The 22275-nt window shown below is 41.4% G+C and overlaps 2 protein-coding genes across 4 annotated transcripts; both read left to right on the plus strand.

Moving 5' to 3' along the window:
- The first annotated feature begins 1812 nt into the window (after nucleotides 1-1812).
- Nucleotides 1813-8017, plus strand: stub1 (STIP1 homology and U-Box containing protein 1). Of its 2 annotated transcripts, none has more exons than XM_034119718.1 (8): nucleotides 1813-1952; nucleotides 2763-2992; nucleotides 3440-3638; nucleotides 4006-4171; nucleotides 4256-4331; nucleotides 4435-4491; nucleotides 5298-5414; nucleotides 6109-8017. In XM_034119718.1, exons 2-8 carry the CDS (start codon nucleotides 2879-2881, stop codon nucleotides 6232-6234), a joined length of 855 nt encoding a protein of 284 aa, XP_033975609.1. In that variant the 5' UTR covers nucleotides 1813-1952; nucleotides 2763-2878; the 3' UTR covers nucleotides 6235-8017. The 2 variants fall into 2 exon arrangements, with proteins under 2 accessions (XP_033975609.1, XP_033975610.1); XM_034119719.1 differs by lacking the exon at nucleotides 6109-8017 and adding an exon at nucleotides 5510-5776 and having other exon boundaries at nucleotides 5298-5427.
- Nucleotides 8018-9063: 1046 nt separating this feature from the next.
- Nucleotides 9064-12895, plus strand: LOC117474091 (pentraxin fusion protein-like). Of its 2 annotated transcripts, none has more exons than XM_034120107.1 (3): nucleotides 9064-9171; nucleotides 9285-9363; nucleotides 10362-12895. In XM_034120107.1, the coding sequence occupies exons 1-3, from the start codon at nucleotides 9169-9171 to the stop codon at nucleotides 10970-10972; spliced, it is 693 nt and encodes a 230-aa protein (XP_033975998.1). In that variant the 5' UTR covers nucleotides 9064-9168; the 3' UTR covers nucleotides 10973-12895. The 2 variants fall into 2 exon arrangements, with proteins under 2 accessions (XP_033975998.1, XP_033975999.1); XM_034120108.1 differs by having other exon boundaries at nucleotides 9075-9171; nucleotides 9288-9363.
- The last annotated feature ends 9380 nt before the right edge of the window (nucleotides 12896-22275 follow it).

Below are 22275 nucleotides of genomic sequence, written 5' to 3' on the forward strand. Positions count from 1 at the left end.
GCATTCACATGCCCCATCACAATGTGGAGTTCCTGTTTTGTTTGAAATCTTTGCAAACAATCACCTAGTCTCTCCAATAACTCCCAGCTTCTGCTATGGCGTGTGTATGGCACATTATTTTGTTGGATAATTTAGTAAAACTGTATATCTTTGTGTAACTTTTTCATATAATGAACAAATGCTCTGATGGAAGTCAGACTTTCAAGTGTTTTTTTTCCTTCTTCCTTCCTTTTATAAGAGGACTGAATACAGTAATAACCACATGAACTCAGAGCAAGAGAAGACGGGTACTGTAAAGACATTTTGGTATTTACTAAGCACATTTTAACATTACTTGTATAAACGTATTGGGAGCACACAGAGCAGTAATTTAAATACAATTAAGTGACAAAGGTTATTATTATGCTCTTTGATGATTGTTGTGAGTAAAGCAAAGATACCAACACATGTATTGCTCAAATGAGTCTTGCATGATTGTATCTGCTAAAAATGACTTTAGTAGAATTGTCACTCAGAATTAAGACATATCACACACTTCATTTAGTTTCTAGATCATAAGGTACACCTTGCCATACTAAAATAAATACTAACTTATGAGGGTGTTGAGGTGTTACTAATATTTTATCCACCACATGTATCTCAATGAGGGAACACTTTTTATTTGACCCAGATATTCGTTTGTAATTGCTGATTTTGCCCACAGATTTATCTTATCTTATCTTATCATAATTAGATAAAGGCAGCACAATTTGAGTATAAAGGGGAAAGTGATTGTATGTCATTTATTGAGCGCTGAGTAATTATTTGTGTCACTGATAACAGTTTCACATCTCTGAATCTAATCTTGCAGCAGTCAGTCTCTGGTCTAAAGCCCCACTTTTACAGATATTGGGGCTGGGTAGCTGGGTGTTCTGGGGGATCAGGGGACCGACTGGTGGAGATGGGTAAACACAGCTGGGGACACACTGCGCTGGTGGGTCTGCGGCTCAACGGCCCCCTTCACACATTTATCAGTGTGTTTGCTCAGGGGATGTGCCTTAATCTTCACACACTGATCTCTGCGCTGAGCCTTCCAGAGACCCAACCGGCCCGGATGAAAGTGACCCCGTCCACAGCCACAGCCCTGCTAATTCCTCCATGGCTAAACTTGAATGTTCTTCACTTTATAAAGGTTCATAAAGGTCATATATGGATCTGTGTGTGGGTGAATTTCTCTGTGGGTGGGATCTCCCTGATAATTTATACAGAATGATTGATCATAATCTGCCTCATACAAATGAATAGACCATTGTCAGGAAGTGTCAGAGTTTAGGCAGAAATAAAATCATATCTGAGAGATAGAATATTCAATATGTTTGCAAATTATCTATACTTACTGAGAATCACAACTTTAGTCAGAGTTAGCTCTAAGTTGACTACACATTGTGTATGTGCGTCTATGTATGTATCTATCTATCTTCCTAACGAACTATCTGTCTATCTGTCTGTCTATTTATTTATTTATTTATTTATCTATCTATCTATCTATCTATCTATCTATCTATCTATCTATCTCTGTTTAGATGAAACTCTGATTATAGACCGCCATCTGCTGGTGATTACTGTGTGTTGCGTTGCTTTCTGTTAAAGCCGTATTCTCTCTTTTTCTAGTTGATCACATCGTTAAATACAAATATTTTCATACAAAGCACTATCTCCGCATTTAAGGCTCAATCAATGACATTTAATTAATTGTATTATGACTCAGTTTTTTATGAACATAAATATTCTGGTAGGCAGTGGTTTGCTTTGAGAGAAAAACAACCCTTTCGGCTTCCGTCGACTTCGCGTAAGCGCTTGACGTCAGCATAACAACAACCTGTCATGACAGCTCGTATGGGAAAAAATATATCGATAAAGCTATCAAATCATATAAAATCGGTTTTACCTGGATGTGAGATTGCTTCTACAAGGTAAGGAGTGTTAACCGCGATTCTCAGAGACAACCTCTAACTCTGAAGTAGCACAGATAGAAGGGAAAAAGGCTGTGTAGCAAACAAGCTAACCTAGCATTAGGTTAGCATATTTCTCTTTTCTCAGGTTGCTTTGGGGCTATGATGTGAACGTAAGATAAATGCTAATATGCCTTTTTTAGGCCCGTCATACATATATTCCAATCAGCTTGTGATTAATTGTGTCACTGAAGGTAATACAGCTGCGTAGGAAGAACGATCCTTTCGCTAGAAAAACGATTGTCGTATAATCGACAACATACCTCACTATGCTAACAAAGCTAACCAGCTAATATCTAGCTAAGCACCGAACTCTTGTTCGCTGTTAACTAAACTTAACGACATTGTCACTGTTTATATGATTTGCTTCTGCAACACATGCATCCCTCTGTTAGTGGGCCAAACGTTAACTATGTATTTGTTTACAACATCTTACTACCATTGTGTAGCAGTGGTGTAACGTTACAGTGCAGCAGCCTTGCATTAAAGGCAGTGAGTCTTTAATATTTAGCTAGCTCTGCTTCTCATGTAGTCACCACGGACGTTCTTCACATGAATAGTTAATTCGCTGGCAGTCCAGCCACCTCGCTGTCATTTTTATGTGCACAGTCAGCGAATTAAACAAATGCCTTTTTCTGGGTGGCATCAAAGACTGACTGCACCTAATTCTCCCCAAGACGCGCATTGCAGGTGCGTTGCAGTGAGTGTTAGCCTAACACACAACGTGAATGTTGACTTAGCTTCACGTGCATTGTGTGTCTCTCCTCTCAGTTTGTGAGACCCAGGAGATACAGGGCTTTCTTGAACCCGTCAGCTAGCCAGCCGGAGACACGGGGAACAGGATAGGGAAGCAGGGCGAGGCGGGCCCCGCGGAGCCGGTGGAGAAGATGGCCGGCAGCCCGGAGAAGAGTTCAACCGCGCAGGAGCTGAAGGAGCAGGGGAACCGGCTATTCCTCTGCCGCAAGTACCAGGAGGCTGCTACGTGTTACAGCAAGGCTATTGTGAGTGTCATGCTAATGCTGGAATTATGTCTAAATAACTCAAACATATTAAAATTATATTGCCCTTGTCTACAGTATCTAATTTTACATTATGTTCTTGTTTATGTGATTATATTTTACATGTATATAGACCTTTACTTGGTCACTTGCAACATTAAACTTATTGTATTTTATTTGTACATAGTTCACTTCTCGTGCATTACTTGCACATTGGTCTTTCAACATAATCTTGCACTATTTTTATTTCTACTCTGTTTCTTCTTGCACTATTTTTTGTTTCATGACCTATATATATTTTGTTGCATTGTTGGAGAAGCATGGGACTTAAGGTTGTCATTGCGATAACTACACTTTAGCTGCTGTGCCTATGACAATAAAACCTTTGAATCTTGAATCTGACATTGCTATGATGTTAAAGTGCATGTGTATTTGTCTGGTTTCTCCCAGAACCGTAATCCATCGGTGGCAGTGTACTACACCAACAGGGCTCTGTGCCATGTGAAGCTGCAGCAGCATGACAAGGCTCTGGCTGACTGTAAGCATGCGCTGGAGCTGGACAGCCAGTCAGTGAAGGCTCACTTCTTCCTGGGCCAGTGTCACCTGGAGCTGGAGAACTACGACGAGGCCATCGGCAACCTGCAGAAAGGTCAGAGAAACTACAATAAGATGGTGAAACCTTTGTTTCATCATGTTTTGCGGTAGTGTGAAGATCATGTATTGCACAATGTTCCTCATGTATTTCCTTGTATATCCATAAGTCAACGTGTTTCTCTCTTTTAAAACTGGTTTAGTATATCAGTTGTACTCTGAGGAATGTTATGGGCACAGCAAATCTTGCAGGGATGTCTTACAGTATGCTTTGTCATTGTATAATAATACAGAATAAAAGATAAAACATTTTTTATTATACCTAACTCTTTGATGTGTTGTCAAAGGAAGAAGAAATGTAGGAAATAAAAGTGAAAGAGAAACTTGAATGGTAAACAGATGTTAATGTTCTAATGTTTCTACAGCTTATAACCTGGCAAAAGAACAGAGGCTGAATTTCGGAGATGACATTCCCAGCGCCTTGCGCATTGCGAAGAAGAAACGTTGGAATAACATCGAGGAGAAGCGCATCAACCAGGAGAACGAGCTACATGCCTATCTGACCAAACTCATAATCGCTGATAAAGAAAGGTGAGACAATTATCCAGCGTGCCGTGCGTCATAGTAATCTTTTGATGAAGATAATGATATCGAATAAACTTTTTTCTTCTTCAGAGAACTTGAAGAATACAAAGAGAAACAGGACGACAATCAAAATGGAGGCGATATTGCCAAGATTTCAACAAAAAATGTACGTTCTATGTCTTAGACTTTATCAGTTTTCATGCTTTTAAATGAACATATAAACAATCCCAATTGAATATTCATGAATATATTTGCTGTGGCCTACTTAGGACAAGTATCTAATGGACATGGAGGAGCTCTTCTCTCAAGTGGACGAGAAAAGAAAAGTGAGTATGGAAATAAATGAATCATTACAACTATGAGCATGTAATAATGGTGTTCATTCATTCGGTCGCTTACCATGTCCACAGCATGCATTGGGCAAGAAGCAAAAAAAAACATCTTGAATAGGTCACCATCATCCATTACAGGTCTAACAAATAGACGCTGATCACATTCACCCACACAAATGCATCTCTGCTAACGGTAAACACCTACATCCCACCACCTTTGATCGTTGACATAGCAACAAGAGAAATAGACATGAGCACATTATGATGCCGCATTTCAGATTTGTTGTTTTTTTGGGACATTCTTTTTGCATTGCTCCTGTGTTGTGTATTCAAATGATCTGCTACCATTAGTGGTTGCGATTGCATCTGTGAAAATAATTCACCTTTACTCCAGACAGACAGTTATGTACTTTCCCCAGCCTGAGCTGTTTCTATGGTTACCATCACTATTTGTTTGCAAGGGCTTGTGGTGTTTAATTATCCTGGCTATGGATAGTTGTTGCCTGAACTGAGGGAGTTGTCATGTAATTGTCAGGAGAAATGACACCGCGTGGACTGCCAACAGGGCGATTAGCTTCTTTGTGTTAGAAGTTGTGAAGGTTTATTAAACCCTGACGAAAGAAGTGTGTTATTTACTACCTTCATTTCACAATTTCATGATATCATTAGTCAGCTCATTGATGCTTTCATATCATATTTCCTTGGACTGGGGAAGTGTTGGCAGCTCTTCTGATATTATATCCATATATCTCTTAGCGTTACATCAGTGTGACTCTTGCTGCGTTTTGTCGTCCCTTCAGAAGCGGGAGATCCCAGATTACCTGTGTGGGAAGATCAGCTTTGAGCTGATGAGGGAACCCTGCATCACACCCAGTGGGATCACTTATGATCGCAAGGACATTGAAGAGCACCTACAGGTAAAACCTTCGTCAGCTGCATTATGTTTTAGGGTTTTCTGTCCGTCTGACGTTACCTCAGAAAACATTTTGAAGAGATGTTCTTTAAATTTGGCAGAAATGTCCACTTAGGCTCCAGAATTAACTGATTTCCTTTTGGTAGTCAAAGCTCAAGGTCACTGTGACCTCACACATCCATGTGCTTATGACAATTTCACACAAATGTCGCTGAGAATAAAACGATGAAGTGATGACACCCTTTCACACTGAAATGGCTGTAAACTGCAACTTCACGGGTTGCTGGAGGCAGACAACCACAAGGCGGTAGTTCAAGTTTCTTTTATGACCACTGATTTAGTAATAAGTTCTAAAAGGAACACATTCAATTTCAACAGGGGAATTCAGACCACATATGTTCAGAAGTGGCCTCTGTACACATTTGTAAACAACAGCTGAAAACCCTTTTTGACTTATTCTTCCATTTATTTATTTGATCAAGTACTTGTATGTGTTACATTTGACATTTTTTAAAAAGCACTTTGAGCTACACCTCTTGTCTGAAAAGAGCTCTATAAATGTAGATGTGTGACTTGGTAATGCTAAAATGAAATGACACTTTTTGTTGTAGATGTGCCCAAAAACGGTCTTATTTGCATGAATTAGCTATATAACCTAGCAGTAGCTAACACTAGCGTATAACCTGCTCTCTGTGCAGCGGGTGGGTCACTTCGACCCGGTCACCAGGAGCCCCCTGACCCAGGACCAGCTGATCCCAAACCTGGCCATGAAGGAGGTGATCGATGCCTTTATCCAGGAGAACGGCTGGGTGGAGGACTACTAAAGGGACCCCCCCCCACCACCATCCCCTCCCATCTCTCAATCCATACTCCCCATACTCAACACAAAGCCTGGACAACACCAGACTACAGAAGACAGACACCCCAACCCCCCCCCCCCCCCCCCCTGTCTGGATTATGTACTTTTACACAAGCGGGGAAACACCACATTATGGACTACCAGATGGGAGCCATGTATCTCGGTCTGCCTCTTACCCCCCCCCCCCCCCACATTTGATCTTTGCTGTAAAACTCCCCGCTCATACTTTCTGAGGCTCTGCTGCTCCCTTTAAGACCCCCCCCTCATCTCATTCTGCTCTTTCTTTACCTTCTACCTTCCTTCCTTTTCCTCCTCTCCTCCTTCCTCTTCCTTCTCTCCTCCTTCCTCTTCCCTTCTGTCATGCTGTATTTCTCCAGCCTGACTCCCTTCTTTTCTCTCAAAAAAGGGGCCACACTCTCAGGTCTCTCTCGCTCCCTCCCTCTCTCTTTCTCTGAGTGCCACAATCCTTGGAAAGCATCAGCATTTGCACTCCAGTGTTTCACACACACCACCAATATTAATATATTACACATGGTGGACATTAAGACATAGGCCTTGTATTTGGCGTTTACTTTAGTTTTTCATATACATTGGAGCATTTGCCCACTTCTTAATGTACATTTGCTAAAGTGGGACCTGAAATGCCAAAATCCTTTTCTCCATGAAGGTGTATGCAAGTTTCACATGATGAGAATTGAAAACTAGTCATGTAGGGAATCAAGTCTCTTCTCCACCTGCAGGTGGTGCTCCAAACATGCCTACTCATGTCTCCATACTGTAAGACTCTTAAGAGGATGGTTAGTTTTTGTTCTTAGCATATCAATCACACCCCATTACAGACAATTTAAATACGTTGAATGTATGCATAATGTACTCTTTAGGTTTAGGCTTGACCTACAGTAATTCAAAGTGTTTTTTATCGGGACAATACAAGGATTTCATGAAAAGCGGCCTTGAACTGGATGCTGAAAACCAACGGAGATGACCGCTGTATACAAAAAAAAAAGTTTTCACATTGCTGGATATTAATTGAAAATGTTTGAATATTGATAGATGACATTAGCTGTTGAAAAACCTGCTTCGGAGGACGGTCTGTGCTGTGTGTGTTGTTCATAGAAACAAAAAATTGTGCTTGGACGTTGTGTTTGGCTCGTGCTGTTTGCCTGGAATGACCGTGGACGCTCACATCAAGCATGACGTGATTTTTTATTTTCCTTTGCAAAGGCAAGAGGATGGTTTTCATTGGTCTCACCGTTTTGCTGTTCGTGTTATTTCCATAGACTGTATGGTTATTTCTCATGGTTGCAACATCTTCTGTAAACCAATCACCAGTGTGGGACAAAGTTGTGTGTTGTTGCAGGGATTTGAGGTTTGCTAGTATCGATGTAACAACGTCCGTGTTTAAAATGCTGGAAGAGTTTCGACCATCTTTTCTCATCCTTACCTCAGTCCAAGTTTGTCGGTGCTGGTTTTCTTTCTGTAAAATTTTCATTTCATCAGTTCACAGGTTATTTTCCCGCCGAATGTGCGTCCGTGGTGAATCCGGTCTGTGGTTCATGTCGGGGTGCAGGTAGTGTAAATAATTTGCTTGTGTATCTCAGATTTTATTTCTTGACAAAATAGGGTTATTTTTTTTTCTTTTTCTTGAGAAATCCTAGAGCTTGAGAAACTGTATTAAATGTAGATATGTTGATAACATAAATGCCTGGTTCAGTTTTCATTTGCCCCCATTAAACCGTGAACTTTGAGTTTGTTGTTTTTCTGACTCCGTACAGATTCCACAATTTTGCTGCTACAAAGAGTATTATTGCAGCTGTACTACAAAGCAAAACATGATCAGCGACACAAGCCCTGCAATAAATACACATTTGGTGAAGTTAATATTAGTTTTTTGACTTGATCTCTATTTTGAGTAGGCCTATGTCATTTCTTGTAGACAAAATGTCCCTTTGTCTTTGAGTCGACTTTTGTGTTGACGCAAGCATTTTTCTCTTCCTGCCCGCAACTGTCTAGCCCCCTCATACCTATTTATGTTACCTTTTTTTTTCTCTGAAACAAACTTTATGATAGATCTTAATGAAAGCACACTTGACATTTATATCAGAGCTGAACTGATTAATCATCCAGGCTGATTTGCAGATATTTCAGTATCAGTCTGATGCTAAATGTCATTGAATAAGTAAAAGAAAGTATTTATTTTCATGGTCAAAACATTTTTATTTCTTATCACTCAAAACTTTAAAGGTATGTATGTTTATTGGATCTAATTTTGTTAATTTGATATGACATTGAGTTTGACGAATGGTTATATTTAAAGCCAAGCATGCTCAAGAATAAGCCTCTCATGTCCTGGCTGTCAAATAGATGGGAATTATGTTTTTAACTGACTATTTCTTCAGTAGAAAGGCAGTGAATTATTCAGATTTAGCTGGAAGTTAATTGTTATTTTTCAGTTTTTTGATAATCACAAACCAAATGTCAATCCTGTTCATTTCAATTGGCAATCATCCCAGACAGATCTCAAAACACTGTCATTTCAAAGTAAAAAAGTATCTGCATAGTTGAAACGACTAACAAAAAAGGGACAAATATGTCATAATGACCCCTTAAGAACGACTACAACACCTGCAGAAATGTCTGCCACAGATCCTCTATAAAACATTGTTCTCAGTGTGTGAGAACACTGTGTACGTCTACCATGTGATGTGGACACAAACACATATGTGAGGGTGTGTGTTTCAGTCACATGTAGACGGACACACAGCCCTCACACACACCAGGCCTATTGTCAAGAGTATCCGTCTGATGCTGATGTCACGGCCCGTGTCAGGAGGGAAGAGGACAGAGCTTTTCAGAGCAGACAGAGTTAGCAACATCGAGACAACACAACAACATCAAGATGGTGAGAAAAGCTGTTTCCTTTTCATATAATTTGGTCTCTGGTGTGATGTGTGTGTTCAGGGATGAATAGGTCTTAATTCTGGATAATGTGTTTTGTTTTTGTTCTTTTTTAAGAAGGTCAACACTGTGAGGTTTGCTCTGGTTGTTGTTGGTGTCTTTGGATGGTCTATGATGCTCCCCTCTGCCACACAAGGTATGAAATTAACAGGATGTCATTTAAAAAAAAAAGTAATTTAACCTCTAGATGTATGCCACAGCCAGGCTCTGGGGAGTAACGTCATACTTGTAACACGATTTTGTAATTAGAATACAAACATTTTTTTAACTGTATTCCCTAACACTAATCAGATTACTGGTACACACATGTGGATTACTAGCAGAATCAAAATGTTACAAAACATGTAAAATAAAGAGCCATGTATTAAGAAGCATAGACATTGAAACACTAGACACTTAGTTGTTCTTTCTTTACATAATGCACTTAAGTTAAAGCCGTCTTATTGACATTTATTTTCTCAGATTTTTTAGAATTCCATTTGATATTGAGTTTATCAAAAGTAACAGAAATGAATCAGGTTACATTACTTTTAACTTGTTATACTTAGATAAAGTCAGTGATAAACATTTTTTACAAGTAACTAGTAATTTTTCTAATTTATCTTTATTTGTTATCAAGGTTTGTCCATAAATGTACTTTGCTCAATAAACAACATTCATTCCATTACCGGAGATATAAAATAAAGAAACATGCCATGTTGAAGCTTTAAAACTGAAACCATTTGTTTTAAGTGAATAAAAAGAAAGAAAGAAAATAAAAAATTGAGTAAGGAAAACTAGCCTACTTAAATGAATAATAATTATAAAAGACAACCAAATAATGATTAAAAGTATGTGTTTAAATAAAATTACAACATATACAGTATACATATTGGTAATTATATGAGGGACTACATTAAAAAATGAACATATTTACATTTTGATAATAGTTGATTGCAAAACTGTGATTTATAAAGGGGGCCCTTGCTTCATAACATAGTAAAAAATGACTATATGAAGAGCCGAGCAGTGAGATAAACATGTGATATTTATAAGCCTAATTGTACTGGAATACATTTTTATAGTAACCCTCCCACCCTGACTATATCTCTCTCTGTGTCTCACTGACTGTATCTTCCCTGTTTGTGTTGCCAGTGGGTCTGAGCGACAAAGTCCTGGTGTTCCCTTACGAGACCGACTTCAGCTTCGTGTCCCTGATCCCTCAGAAGGAGATGGGGCTGAGGGCCTTCACCCTCTGCATGCGGGTGGCCACGGAGCTGCCTGAGGACCGCCAGATCATCCTGTTCGCCTACCGCACCGCCGACTACGACGAGCTGAACGTGTGGCGTGAGAGCGACGGGCGCGTCTCCTTCTATATGAGCGGCGACGGCATCTTCTTCCACCTGCCGCCCATCACCACCTTCCGCACAAGCCTCTGCCTCACCTGGGACTCTCGCACCGGCCTCTCTGCCTGCTGGGTGGATGGGAAACGCAGCACTTACCAGGTCTACAAACCCGGGCACAGCATCCGTCCCAAAGGCTCCATCCTCCTGGGGCAGGATCCAGACAAACACCTGGGGGGTCTGGAGGCCGGGCAGAGCTTCGTTGGCGAGATGACGGATCTGAACATGTGGGACTTTGTGCTCTCCAGGAGCATGATCCAGGCCTGGCATTACGGACACAGGGTCCCCAAGGGAAACGTCTTCGACTGGGGCACCATGGAGTACGAGCTGAACGGGAACGTGATGGTGGTGGATGATGACTGACTGGACGTGGAGTCGGGGGCAGAGAGGAAGGAGGCTTTAGAGATCTGTGTTGGACTGATACTGATGTGTGGTTTTCTTTCTTAGATTCAGTACTGTTTCATGTTAGAGCCCTTTAACTGAGCTTCCAAAAACACAACAATTCTCAGTTTAATTTGACATTAAAGGTGGGGTAGGTAAGTTTGAGAAACCGGCTCGAGATACACTTTTTGTTATATTCCATGGAATGCTCTTAACATCCCGATAGCAATAGATATCTTAAGTGCTTTGACAAAAAATCCATAAAAAAATATCATCTGTGGAAGCCATAGTACTGTAAAAAGCATGACCAATCATTTTAGCCGGCCCGACTAAAATAACTGGATGGCCTACCTGCCTGTCAGCCTTCCATCTGTGCACAAACTTATCTCGTGCCCTCATTGGTCATGTGCGCGTTCGTGTGTGTTGGAGGAGGGGCTCTGTAAGGAAGTGGCAGATTTTTTCCGGCTGTGTATTTTCAAATTCTAGCGCACTCCAGCTGGTTTCTCCAAAATTACCTACCCCACCTTTAAGGAATTGTTGATCATTAATGGATTATTTGAAAGGCATACCGTGCAAAAGACCAGGAGCCCGAAGTGTCCTCAAAATAACCGTGAAGATACATATAACAACCACAGAGAGACTGTTTAAACCGCTGCAAAGAGACACAAGGGACCAGGCGAAGGGACGCCCCAAAAGGGCAAAACAAACCACGGAGAGACAACCCTGTAAAAAAGAGACACAAACAACAACAAAAATTGCAAAACAACTACAAACAGATGTAAAATGACTAAACACAGTGACAAAAAAACTACATAGAACCAAACACAGATGCAAAAAACAGTACAAAGGGACACAAGATGACTGCAAAGTGCACAGCCACAAACAAAAATAAATTAAAACGATCACAAAACAGACACAAAATAACAAAAAGGCTAAACAACTATAACTCCTGTGTGTCTGGCTCCTATGTCGGAGAGGTGTTGGGGCCTTTTTCATGTCTGTGCCCAGGGGCCAAGTCGTTCATCCCCCTCCCATGCGCTTGATGACTAGTTAAGAACGTAGAAAGGAGTAGTGTTTCAGTACATTGACTGAGAAACCTCCTATGCAGTAATCTGTCATTATTTTAGACAACAAAATGCACTAGCAAAAAATAAAAAATATTTGTGGTGAATTAAAGTATTTTTATTAAAATGTACATCAGAGGGCTTTTTCCAAACGGTACCTCAGTTTAAGATCCTTGTTTCAAAAATTAGCATTTTATTTTTTTTAGTCTTCTTTGTGTCTCCAAGCTTCATCCTTTGAAAGACCAACCTCTAAATATGGAGCTTTAAATGTTGACGTGCCAGTTGCATCCATAGGGTGGCACTCTGCACTAGTTCACATCAAACACAAACGTGTGTCAAGTGAAACGTTATCATGCATCTGCTAATGTGATATAGTTATGAACCGAAGTCCACCAATAACGGATTACGATCTGCTGCTATAAAGTATTTAAAACTATTTTTCCAAAAACCTTTAATGCGTTTTTAATAGAAAACTATAAGGCCAAAAATACAGGTTCAATTCAAATCATACAGTAATTAATACAACTAAAACCCCAAATAAAACCTGTCGTCATGCATTCAGATAGTACAATTGTGTTTGTCCAATGATATTGATGAAAATAGGAAGTGGGTATTAAAACACTGAGATGCGTTATTTCTTAATGATTTACTGCAGTGAGAGACAAATAGCAATTATCATGTTTAATATCCACCGCCGTAATGTTGCCTCCGGTTAGCGTATACTCACTCATGAATTTCACATGTTTCCACTGATGTAAGAACGCTTTTGGGTCTGAAATAAAACCTTGCCATGTGCATAACTAATAATGTTTGTAATTAAAGGGAATATTTCGTCTTTGAACTCTTTCAGCTTCCTTTCCCTAATAATCTGTTTTTGGGACACCTTTTAAACGAATAATAACTTGTTTACATAATTAGAACAAGGGACTTTTTATTTATTTAGGAAATTAAAGAATAAACCTTTTCACTTATTCAGCTGGAGGAGAAAGGGACACCAAACTTCCACCATGATAGAGAAATACCCAGTTTTCAATCAATCAATATTTACTGAGAAAGTATAAATTAAGTTTGACTTATCGGACAGTTTTCTAGGAATCATACTGACATGTTCATTGATTTTGAAATACTTGTGCTCCATTGATAACATTTCAATTTCTAGAAGACACAGCTTCTGCCCCCCTTTCTTGAAGGCCCTTGTTTCTATAGTATTTCCTCATGTCTCCATAAACTGCAAAAATAAGGCTGACGGTTACGTGTAACTTGCAGAAATCAAATCATATGGAGCTGCTTCACTAACAAACCCCCTGAGAATAACTTCAAGGGCAGATCTTCTCCATCCAAGTGTAACACAGTAACCCTAAGTTCCAGTTTGCCGCTCTTCCTCCTCCTCCTGCACAACCACCATGACCTCCTTGCAGAGATGAGGAAGAAGTTTCCAGCGTGCATGCAGGCTCCGTTGAGGGTGGGAAAGTGCTGCGTTCCCTGTGTGTGTGTGTGTGTGTGTGTGTGTGTGTGTGTGTGTGTGTGTGTGTGTGTGTGTGTGTGTGTGTGTGTGTGTGTGTGTGTGTGTGTGTGTGTGTGTGTGTGTGTGTGTGTGTGTGTGTGTGTGTGTGTGTGTGTGTGTGTGTGTGTGTGTGTGTGTGTGTGTGTGTGTGTGTGTGAGAGAGAGAGAGTGTTTATTCTGACCGAATCACCCGTCGGCTCTCTCGCAGCAGCTAAATAAGAAGGCAGGGCCAACGAGTTCTGACTGCGGGTCAGCAGCCAAATGTTCCACCTTCTTGGATGTTGCAATGCATCAATCGCGGTGCCCACTCACTGTGTGGTAACACCTTTGTGGACCATCTGCCCATGCCTGGCTTCTCAGCCCTCTGGTACGCACACACTTACACACACACACACACACACACACACACACACACACACACACACACACACACACACACACACACGGTCGACACAAGGTCTGTTATTCCCCTATTTTTGCATCTCTGCCCAAGAGGGGTAATAATTCCTCATACACACACAATGCCCACTTATTACCTTAATTAAAATATTTGTTTTGTTTTAGTAACTTTATTTTAAAACATCTCAAAATCTAATCTTCCAATTTCTTGCACTGATCACAAGACCTGCAAATAAAATTGCACATTGTCTTTTAGCAGCACAAGCTTTTTATTTAAATGTTGGGGCCACACACTCCGCAGTTTCTGCACTAGAGGAGAACTTTAGGTGTGAAACAGAACACACACACACACACACACACACACACACACACACACACACACACACACACACACACACACGCACACAGTGTTACTTCCTTTTTTTTAGTTCCTTTATTGTTACTGTCATTTTAATTCTAAGACATCTTAATGTCCTGATAACAATGTGCTTCCCCTTAAACAAATTATTTTGTGTCATAGCTTTTTTTTTGTTACCAACTCAACCTTTTTATTTCATGTTAGTATTTAGGGGCCACACACTGCTGTTTTCTGCACCAAAGCAATAGTCATGGTGTGTAACAGAAGGACACAATAAGTGGCCGTGCGTCTCCACAGACTGGATAATTAATCCCTCTGTGTCTCTCCATGTATTATCCAGCTAAGCAAACAGTTGCAGGGCTGCTTGTCCTGCTCGCGGACAGTGTGTGCCTGTGAGATCTGCATATTGGCCCATGGTGGTTTAGGCTGTCTGAGGCGAGGCGGTGCCACTGACTGTATGTCCATGCGTGTGGAGCTGGTGAAAATGTTTCCACATGAGAGGAGATAGACGGCGAGAGGGAGCCCCTCGTGAGGCGGCGAGGGGAGACAGAAGGAGGGCCGTTCTGGATTCCTTCGAGCAACTCCAAATAGATTTCCAGGCAAAACATATTTGCATACGCAAGACAGTGCTACGAGCTATCTGTGAGCTGTGGCATGTGTGCATTGAACAGATGGATACTTTTTTTAGAGCTTTCTTGCAGAAATATTCAGCCCATTAAATTAAGATCTTAGGCATTATTCAGCCTGCTTTTGTTCACGAAGCTCACAAAGACTCATCAGGGTCAAGTTGCTCTTGTTTGTCAGATTTAGTGCTTGATAGATAAAAGAAGATGATGTAAACGTGACAGAAGATCATGTTTTAAACATCAATTCCTGGGAAATAATGTTGTTACAATGCCAGTATTTGCATTCAGAGATGTATTTGTTAAGCAAGACATTAATGTCAAAATGTCCCCTTAAAACTCCCCTTAAAAGTCAAGCTGTCAAATTGATTGAACGTTTGCTGGATGTTTTGTGCTCTCTTATGATGATCTTTGATCTGCTATGGGCACAAAAGGGATCAAAAGGGCTATCCCTGTTCAATTATATCTCCTATTGTTTAGCTGTAGCTTGTTTTTGTCCCCAAAAAAAACATTCTATGGCAAATTGCACGACAACAATGTGATTCCAAAATCTTGGGCAGGGCCGGTTTTTGACATAGGCGGTCGCCTAGGGCGCCAGATCTGGGGGGTCGCCGCGCTGGTAGCTCTGGGAGGGGAAAACAACATTTTTGACTGTTTGCGCTCATTCTAATTTTCATGTAACAACATTCATAATTAAGTAAAGGTAACACCCTTTTCACCCCGGTTACACGTTTCATTTGCCCTGTACGATGGGCGCTGTAAATGATGAAAGTGGGGGATGTTGGCTTATCAGGCGCCCACAGCTCACAGCCAAAGTGCGAGCGTGGGAGCGAGCGAGAGAGAGGGCGCACCGGTACCGACTATTGTTGTTGTTAGCATCTGGTGCTAGCTGCGCTAACGGATATACGAAGATGTTTCTACAAGAAGGTAGAGGGAGAGCTCTCTCCTGTCAGACTGAGAGGCTGATAACTACAGCTCGGTGAGGTAAAGGACTCTGAGTGTTTCGATAGGTAACTTTAGACTCACAATTTTGCTCACAATTTATGTAAATAAATATTTCCAAGGCACACCTTTATAATTATTAGGATAAATAAAAACAGGTTTGAAATCATTCCAATGTAGGACAGTAAACCAAAAATATCGTTTAAAACTGGAGATATTTAAAAAAATGCATAAATAAATAAATGTTAACTAGGTAAAATAAGATATAAATGAACAACCAAAATAAAATACGTTACATTTATTTGTTATTGGCTATATAGGTTATTGGTTATGTTCACATACTTTTTTGGTTATTAAAATGTAAACCGATCTTTTTCATTTGGGTGTTTAAAGTTGTACCCCCTAGATCTAGTCTCTAGTACGGTGGCTGAGATACGGTGGCCCTGAAGTGCAAGACACCACAGCATTTCAGAAAACTCCACAGCATTTCAGAAAACACTACAGCATTTCAGAAAACACCACAGCATTTCAGAAAACACCACAGCATTTCAGAAAACACCACAGCATTTCAGAAAACACCACAGCATTTCAGAAAACACCACAGCATTTCAGAAAACACAACAGCATTTCAGGAAACACAACAGCATTTCAGGAAACGCCGCAGCATTTCAGGAAACGCCGCAGCATTTCAGAAAACACCACAGCATTTCACAAAACACCACAGCATTTCAGAAAACACAACAGCATTTCAGAAAACACAACAGCATTTCAGGAAACGCCGCAGCATTTCACAAAACACCACAGCATTTCAGAAAACGCCACAGCATTTCAGAAAACACTATAGCATTTCAGAAAACGCCACAGCATTTCAGAAAACACTATAGCATTTCAGAAAACGCCACAGCATTTCAGAAAACACAACAGCATTTCAGGAAACACCGCAGCATTTCAGAAAACACCACAGCATTTCAGGAAACGCCGCAGCATTTCACAAAACACCACAGCATTTCAGAAAACGCCACAGCATTTCAGAAAACACTATAGCATTTCAGAAAACGCCACAGCATTTCAGAAAACACAACAGCATTTCAGAAAACACCACAGCATTTCACATTGGACGGAAAGGGTATTCCTTTAGGGAGAACACTTCTTGTTTGTGATTGGACAGAGCCAGCCAGAGAAGCACTGCTGTGATTGGTTATTTTTGCTGCCAGTCAAGAAATCACGCTTCGTGATTGGTCAGCACCCGACAGCGCAATATGTCCCACAACCTCAGCCGTTAGCTGTTAACACTCACAGCTCACAGCTCCTCATATCTGTTCAGAAACTGGACAAAAGTTAAACATGTACAAACCACAGACTGTCTGTGTCATGGCGAGTACAGTCGCTGCTTTATTTATGTCTGTATGACGTTGTTGTGAGTGTGGACGGAGCAGCTACAGGTTAGCTTAGCCTGATGGATCCAATTCCATTCAGAAAACACGCATTTTAAAAGCTTTTCGCCTGCCGTCTTGTCTGCAGACTTGTCAAAGCATTATTTCATTGTTTTTACTGTCATTCAAACAAGACGTGCTGGAGAGGGGGCGGATCGATCAGGCTAAACTAACCTGTAGCCAGGGGCGGACTGGGGGGAAAAAGTGGCCCGGGGATTAATTGACAGACAGGCCCACTTAATGCGCGGCATGTATCGGCCGGCTGGCGACGAAAGTATGTTACTTGCATGCATTTTATGTTATTTTGGACCATTATTCATATAGTAATCACATTACCTGAGCCCTTGAGTTGCCTAGAGCAAAAATAGTTACAGCATATATTTTGTGATCTTTAACAGATCATTGATGCAATAACATTTGGACCAATTTGCCTGACTTGACACATGGAATAAAACATGGGCGTAGGAAGCATCCTCAATGTGGGTGAGACAATTTAACAGGGGGTGTGGGCAGGTGGTGGACCTCACCTTCTCTAGGGGGGTCCGGGGGCATGCTCCCCCGGGAAGATTTATTTTTAAATGTTGAAGTTAAATGCATCAATCTGGTGCACTTTGAGAGCAGAACTGTAAACAGATTTACTTTTTCTTTCAACATTTATTTGAACAGCAAGTGGAGGCAAAAGTGACTGCACCCAAAACAATAAACCTGCTAGCTAACTAGCCTAAACTCAGTAACAGAATGTGGGCAACACGTTCTTCTCCACAGCTGCGCGACCTCTGAGTCAGACGTCACTTCCCCCTTTTCGATCCTACGGGTACAGCCACTCCCCCTGAACCCTGTTTCCCTGACAACTCTCTCTCCCGTCAGATTTGACTTCACTCGCATTTATGTCCATATCGATCAGATCTAGCTAATGATATGACTACCTGCTAAGCTTATCAAAAGAGACCTAAACAATAAGCGTCGCTATGCAACCGGGTGAGGCCACAAAGTATAGCGCAGCATTATGCATTTGTTTACATGCCCACCGGAACCCCGAGGCATTACCAACAGATCAACGCACAATCACCCCATACCCCATCTCTTACTCCACATTAAAGGTAGGGTAGGTAAGTTTGAGAAACCGGCTCGAGATACACTTTTTGTTATATTCCATGGAATGCTCTTAACATCCCGATAGCAATGAATATCTTAAGTGCTTTGACAAAAAATCCATAAATAAATGTCATCTGTGGAAGCCGTAATACTGTAAAAAGCACGACCAATCATTTTAGCCGGCCCGGCTAAAATAACTGGATGGCCTACCTGCCTGTCAGCCTTCCATCTGTGCACAAACTTATCTCGTGCCCTCATTGGTCATGTGCGCGTTCGTGTGTGTTGGAGGAGGGGCTCTATAAGGAAGTGGCAGATTTTCTCCGGTTGTGTTACTTCAAATTGTAGCGATCTCGAGCCGGTTTCTCAAACTTACCTACCCCACCTTTAAGTGTTAGACATTATAATTGACTATTCCTGTCTGTCACATACTCTTTTGTCTGTCACATACTCTTCTTATCTGTCACATAAGTGGCGCAACTGATGCAGTATTGCGCTAAAGGGAAATTATTTTGACCGGACATTTTGACCGGAGAGATTTAGATTTGCCGGTCTTCAGCATATTTTACCGGTCATAGTCCGGTAATTACGGGCTAACGGGAACTCTGCTTCACGCTTTGGAGCTTGTTTATCCATCTGTAAGCAACTGCCATGCTAGGTCTCTCAGTCACTCACTCCTGAGCCTATTTTTTTATTTTTTATTTTTAGCCCTCCGGCCCACGCACAGCACCGGCCCACCGGGAGAACTCCCGGTATTCCCAATGGCCAGTCCGCCCCTGCCTGTAGCTGCTCCGTCCACACTCACAACAGCGTCATACAGACATAAATAAAGCAGCGACTGTATTCGCCATGACATATATAGACAGTCTGTGTTTTGTATATGTTTAACTTTTGTCCAGTTTCTGAACAGATATGAGGAGCTGTGAGCTCTGAGTGTAACAGCTAACGGTTCGGTTGATGTGTTGGGACATGTTGCGCTGTCGGGTGGTGACCAATCACGAAGCATCATTTCTTGACTGGCAGCAAAAACAACCAATCACAGCAGTGCTTCTCTGGCTCTGTCCAATCACAAACAAGAAGTGTTCTCCCTAAAGGAATACCCTTTCCGTCCAATGTGAAATGCTGTGGTGTTTTCTGAAATGCTGTGGTGTTTTCTGAAATGCTGTGGTGTTTTCTGAAATGCTGCGGTGTTTTCTGAAATGCCGTGGTGTCTTGCACTTCAGGGCCACCGTACTAACTAAGGTGCTATGTAAATGAATCACCAGGATATAGAGGTTTTTAATTACAGGAAGTAGCTGGGCAAACACATTGTTCAGATTGCCCAGTATGACAAGATACTTGAAATAATAGAGACAGAACAAACAAAGAGACATGTTCACAGAAACAAATGCAAGTATTACGCACAGACACACGTCAGGCATACAAGACAAACAGTAGAATCGACAAGTCAGATCAGCAGAACGAGGCATCATTAGAAAAACAAGCCGGACAAATGTAGTTTCCCCTTTATAGCAAGCATGTCAATGTCACAAACACACACACACACACACACACACACACACACACACACACACACACACACACACACACACACACACACACACACACACACACACACACACACGCACACACACACACACACACACACACACACACACACGTAAAATATGTGTATAGAGCAGACAATTAATAAAAAGGCAATGATAGGTGGGGGAATGTGAAGACAGACAGATGGGACAGAAGAAAAAGGTCACACAGGATGTCCAAGTACCACGATATGCAGCATTTGACCGAAGGGAGCTCAGAAAGAATGAGTATGCAGAAGAGAAGCTAAATGAAAGGCATGAGAAAATTATGAGGAACTTGGACACAGAGGATCTGGAAAGGGTAATTGTGAAAGTAGTGGAGGTAGCGCAGGAATATAAATGTATAGTACATAGAGAGAACAATTACAAATCTTTAACAATATAGAGAAATAAGGGGCAGAATGTTAGAAGAGAGTGACAGGCTGGGGAGAGAAAGCAGAAAGGGTGTGGAGTAGGGCCAGAAGGAGCAGAGCCATTTAGTTGCTATGGTAATTTTTGGGATGTATTTTAACGCCTTATTTTTGCATAACAAATAAACCAAAAGAAAGTTCTTTGCACACACCAAATAGGGATCTGAGGAACTGCTGTGAAGCTAAAAGTGGCGACTCCGGCAATCAATGGCTTTGCATCACACTACCAGCATGTATCTGGTAACAATATTTTGAACTCCATGCATATTATTTTTGCGCTTTTTGGAAATGTATCTATACCATGCATAATCAAATGGCCACTGGAGTAATGAAGAAACTGAAAAGTGACCCTAATAATAAAACAACAAGAGCTACAATATGGGAGGGAGTGGACGGAACACTTACAAATGTGGGCCGGTAGGATTTAGGCAAAAAAAAGATTTTTTTTAATTATTTTTTTTATTTAAATGTTTTTATTGTTTGGCCCTCCGGCCCACGCACAGTACCGGCCCACCGGGAAAACTCCCGGTATTCCCAATGGCCAGTCCGCCCCTGCCTGTAGCTGCTCCGTCCACACTCACAACAGCGTCATACAGACATAAATAAAGCAGCGACTGTATTCGCCATGACATAGACAGTCTGTGTTTTGTATATGTTTAACTTTTGTCCAGTTTCTGAACAGATATGAGGAGCTGTGAGCTCTGAGTGCTAACAGCTAACGGTTCGGTTGATGTGTTGGGACATGTTGCGCTGTCGGGTGGTGACCAATCACGAAGCGTCATTTCTTGACTGGCAGCAAAAATAACCAATCACAGCAGTGCTTCTCTGGCTGGCTCTGTCCAATCACAAACAAGAAGTGTTCTCCCTAAAGGAATACCATTTCCGTCCAATGTGAAATGCTGTGGCGTTTTCTGAAATGCTGTTGTGTTTTCTGAAATGCTGTGGTGTTTTCTGAAATGCTGTGGTGTTTTCTGAAATGCTGTGGTGTTTTCTGAAATGCTGTGGTGTTTTCTGAAATGCTGTAGTGTTTTCTGAAATGCTGTGGTGTTTTCTGAAATGCTGCGGTGTTTTCTGAAATGCTGTGGTGTTTTCTGAAATGCTGTGGTGTTTTCTGAAATGCTGCGGTGTTTTCTGAAATGCTGCGGTGTTTTCTGAAATGCTGTAGTGTTTTCTGAAATGCTGCGGTGTTTTCTGAAATGCCGTGGTGTCTTGCACTTCAGGGCCACCGTACTAACTAAGGTGCTATGTAAATGAATCACCAGGATATAGAGGTGTTTAATTACAGGAAGTAGCTGGGCAAACACATTGTTCAGATTGCACAGTATGACAAGATACTTGAAATAATAGAGACAGAACAAACAAAGAGACATGTTCACAGAAACGAATGCAAGTATTACGCACAGACACACGTCAGGCATACAAGACAAACAGTAGAATCGACAAGTCAGATCAGCAGAACGAGGCATCATTAGAAAAACAAGCCGGACAAATGTAGTTTCCCCTTTATAGCAAGCATGTCAATGTCACAAACACACACACACGCACACACACACACACACACACACACACACACACACACACACACACACACACACACACACACACACACACACACACACACACACACACACACACACCAATACCTGCACATGTGCACACTTGCACACCTGCACACACACACACACACACACACACACACACACACACACACACACACACACACACACACACACACACACACACACACACACACACACACACACACACAGGTTGCAACATTTACACTATCAACAATACTGTATTTAGTCAAATGCATCCCAGACCAACTTGGCAAGTGGTCACATTTGCATTTAGCACATTCCACTTGTGATCAG

This window comes from Trematomus bernacchii, unplaced genomic scaffold, assembly GCF_902827165.1.
Source record: "Trematomus bernacchii unplaced genomic scaffold, fTreBer1.1, whole genome shotgun sequence".
NCBI classification, from domain to species: Eukaryota; Metazoa; Chordata; class Actinopteri; order Perciformes; family Nototheniidae; genus Trematomus; species Trematomus bernacchii.

Coding starts and splice junctions, on each gene's coding strand:
- stub1 (XM_034119718.1), top strand. CDS start 2,879: ATGGCCGGCAGCCCGGAGAAGAGTTCAACCGCGCAGGAGCTGAAGGAG. Junction 4,332..4,434: donor CCAAGATTTCAACAAAAAAT/GTACGTTCTATG, acceptor TGGCCTACTTAG/GACAAGTATCTAATGGACAT. Junction 4,492..5,297: donor AAGTGGACGAGAAAAGAAAA/GTGAGTATGGAA, acceptor TCGTCCCTTCAG/AAGCGGGAGATCCCAGATTA.
- LOC117474091 (XM_034120107.1), top strand. Junction 9,364..10,361: donor GCTCCCCTCTGCCACACAAG/GTATGAAATTAA, acceptor TTGTGTTGCCAG/TGGGTCTGAGCGACAAAGTC.